This window comes from Eimeria maxima, genomic scaffold (genome assembly GCF_000499605.1).
Source record: "Eimeria maxima Weybridge genomic scaffold, Emw_scaff331, whole genome shotgun sequence".
Taxonomy (NCBI): Eukaryota; Apicomplexa; class Conoidasida; order Eucoccidiorida; family Eimeriidae; genus Eimeria; species Eimeria maxima.
In genome coordinates, this window is record NW_013563811.1 from 25,067 (window position 1) to 27,600 (window position 2,534).

The following is a 2,534-nucleotide window of genomic DNA, read 5'->3' on the forward strand; positions in this document are numbered from 1 at the left end:
GGGGGCCTCTAGTGGGTCCCCTTGGGGATACCCGAGGGGGGCCCCCAGGTGCGGCTGCAGGGGCAAGACTCTTTCCTTCCTGCATAAGACAGGGGTAGGGGCCCCCGTGATTCCCTCTTTCTGTTCTAAGGGAGGCCCCCGCATCTTAGTGGATGTCCGTGTTGCTAAGTACAGAGAGGGGGCCCCTCTAAGGGGCCTCCTAGGGGGGCCCCTTTGGAAGACCAGGGGCCCCCTTGGAGCCTCTGGGGCCCCTGACGGGGGGGCTTCGGGGGCCCTAAAGGCAATGATGAATGGGTATACAGGAAAAGAACAGAATAGAGAGAATTTTTCTAATGAATTTCCTCAAGGGAGGAGAAGAGAGGCAATTAAGGGTCCCTATAGCGGGGGCCCCCGACATAGAGGGGGAGGAGAGGGGCCCCCAGTACCCTCAGGACACTCAGGGGCCCCAGTAAGAAGACGAAATATGAACCCTCATAACCCCCATAGTTCACAGGGGCCCCCCTACTTTAATAGGGAACAGGCTGATCAACAAGGGGGCCCCCCTTTTTTTTCTTCACACAAGAGGGGGCCCCAGGGTACACGAGGGTACGCAGACACCCAATACACCCGTGGAGGGCCTTCGTTCACAGCAGCACCGGCAGCAGAACAAGCAGCACCAGAGGGAGCTCCAGGGGCAGCAACAGCAGCACCAGCAGCAGCAGCAGGGGGGCCCTCCCCAGATGGTCGAGGTATGCGGGGGGGCCCCCCATACCGTGTTAGCCAGCCGCGTCTTCGCAATGTGTCTCAAGGGGGCCCCGAGAGGTCCTTCAACAGGGCCCCCTACAGGGGCCCCCCGCAGGGCCCCCCCCAAGGGGGACCCTCAATGGTACCTCCTGCATGCACGCAGCTAAAGGCGGGCCTCTATGTGCAGGGTACATGCATTCGTGTTTGGCCGCGCTATGCCATGCTGCAGCTGCTGCCTCAACAGGGGCCCCCAGGGGCCCCCGAAACCACCCAGGGATCAACAGGGGCCCCAGGGGCCCCCCAGGGGCCCATTGGCTTCCTGCATGTATCGGGTATTAGGCGCAATGGGGGGCCCCTCGCTGCAGGGGAGCTGCGATCCTTTGATCTTACAACAGTACGTCCTTCTCTTGCTGCACTGCTGCTGCTGCTGCTGCTGTTGCTGCTGCTCTTATTATTGTAATTATTATTATTTTGTTTGTGTTGTTGGTGTTTGCTGCTGTAGTTGCCTGTGACTTCCCTTGCCCCTCCGTTTACGCCATCCAATTGTGCTGCTGCTGCTGCTGCTGCTGTTGCTGCTGCTGCTGCTGCAGATCTTGTCTGCAGGGGCCTCCTGCACTGTCAGGCTTCTTAAGGAACCATCGGCAGAAACATCCAACAGATGGCAGTTAGCCCTCTATCTACCTGGAGCAGCAGAGCCGGGGCCCCCGGGGGCCCCTTCACGAGGGGGCCCCCTCAGGGGCCCCTCCGCAGAGGGGGATACGGGGGAGGTTGAGGATCCTTCCTCTGGGGGGCCCCAACAGGCCGATTATGGGTACGGTGGGGGGCCTAGTGAAGAGGAGTACCCTTTTAGAGGTGGGGGGCCCCTGGATGGGGGCCCCTTTGAGGGTACAGGAGAAGACGGTGGGGTTGGTGTTCTTGAGGGTTTAGGAGGGAGTAGAAGGAGACAGCGGTCTGCATCGAAGGGTACAAAGGGGCCCCGCAGCAGCAAGAAGGGGGGGGCCCCCAGCCGATGGGTAGCAAGGGATAGAGACAGAGAGGTAGAGGAAGACTTCTTTAATGAGGGGGCCCCTACAGAAGATTTAGCGGCCTTGGGTATCTTTGATGACACTATGGGGGGCCCCCAGCAACAGGGCCCCTTACCTCATACAGGGCAAGACACCCCCTTAGCAGCAGCAACAGTAGCAGCAACAGAAGAAACAGCTGCAGCAACAGCAGCAACAGCAGAAAGGGAAACAGCAGCAGAACCTGCTATTGCGGGTACATCTACGGCAGCTTCCTTGGGGCCCCGAGTAGGTGTTCGTTCCTCATCTAAATGGGGCCCCTCTCGTCGTCAGGGTACTGCTGGGGGGGCCCCTAAGAGGGGGGCCCCTAAGGGGGGCCCCCCTCCTCCAGAGGAAGTACAGCCAAGACCTGCTGTAGTAACAGTGTTAGGTCATGTTGATCATGGCAAGACAACCTTATTAGCTGCATTAAAACATATAAGCAAGATGCAAGAAATAAATAGGGAGGGGGGCCCCCCTGGGGGCCCCCCTACCTCTTCTCGACGATTGGGTACTAATAAGGAGGCCCTCAAGGCCTCAAAGGGGGGCCCCTTTATTATAAAAGAGGCAGGAGGGATTACCCAACGTATTGGATGTTTCCAGGTACACCACAAACACTTTAGGGTTTAGGGTTTAGGGTTTAGGGTTTAGGCTAAGAGGGAGATACAAGAAGGAGACACTGCTGCTGCTGCTGCTTCTACAACACCTGCTGCTGCTGCTGCTGCTGCTGCTGCGTGTTTGCTCAGGTGTTGCTGCCTGCATCGGTGTCTG

The 2,534-nt window shown here is 58.8% G+C and overlaps 1 protein-coding gene across 1 annotated transcript in view; it reads left to right on the forward strand.

The window, feature by feature from the left end:
* Positions 1-730: 730 nt before the first annotated feature.
* Positions 731-2,534, forward strand: part of EMWEY_00028730 (elongation factor Tu GTP binding domain-containing protein, putative) — a gene marked incomplete at both ends in the record, with an annotated part of 4,399 nt that continues 2,595 nt past the window's right edge. The window contains 3 exons of the mRNA XM_013478244.1: positions 731-1,117; positions 1,314-2,366; positions 2,510-2,534. The exon at positions 2,510-2,534 is cut by the window's right edge and continues 149 nt beyond it. Of these exons, the coding sequence (XP_013333698.1) occupies positions 731-1,117; positions 1,314-2,366; positions 2,510-2,534 (1,465 nt within the window). The remainder of the gene's footprint in view (positions 1,118-1,313; positions 2,367-2,509) is intronic.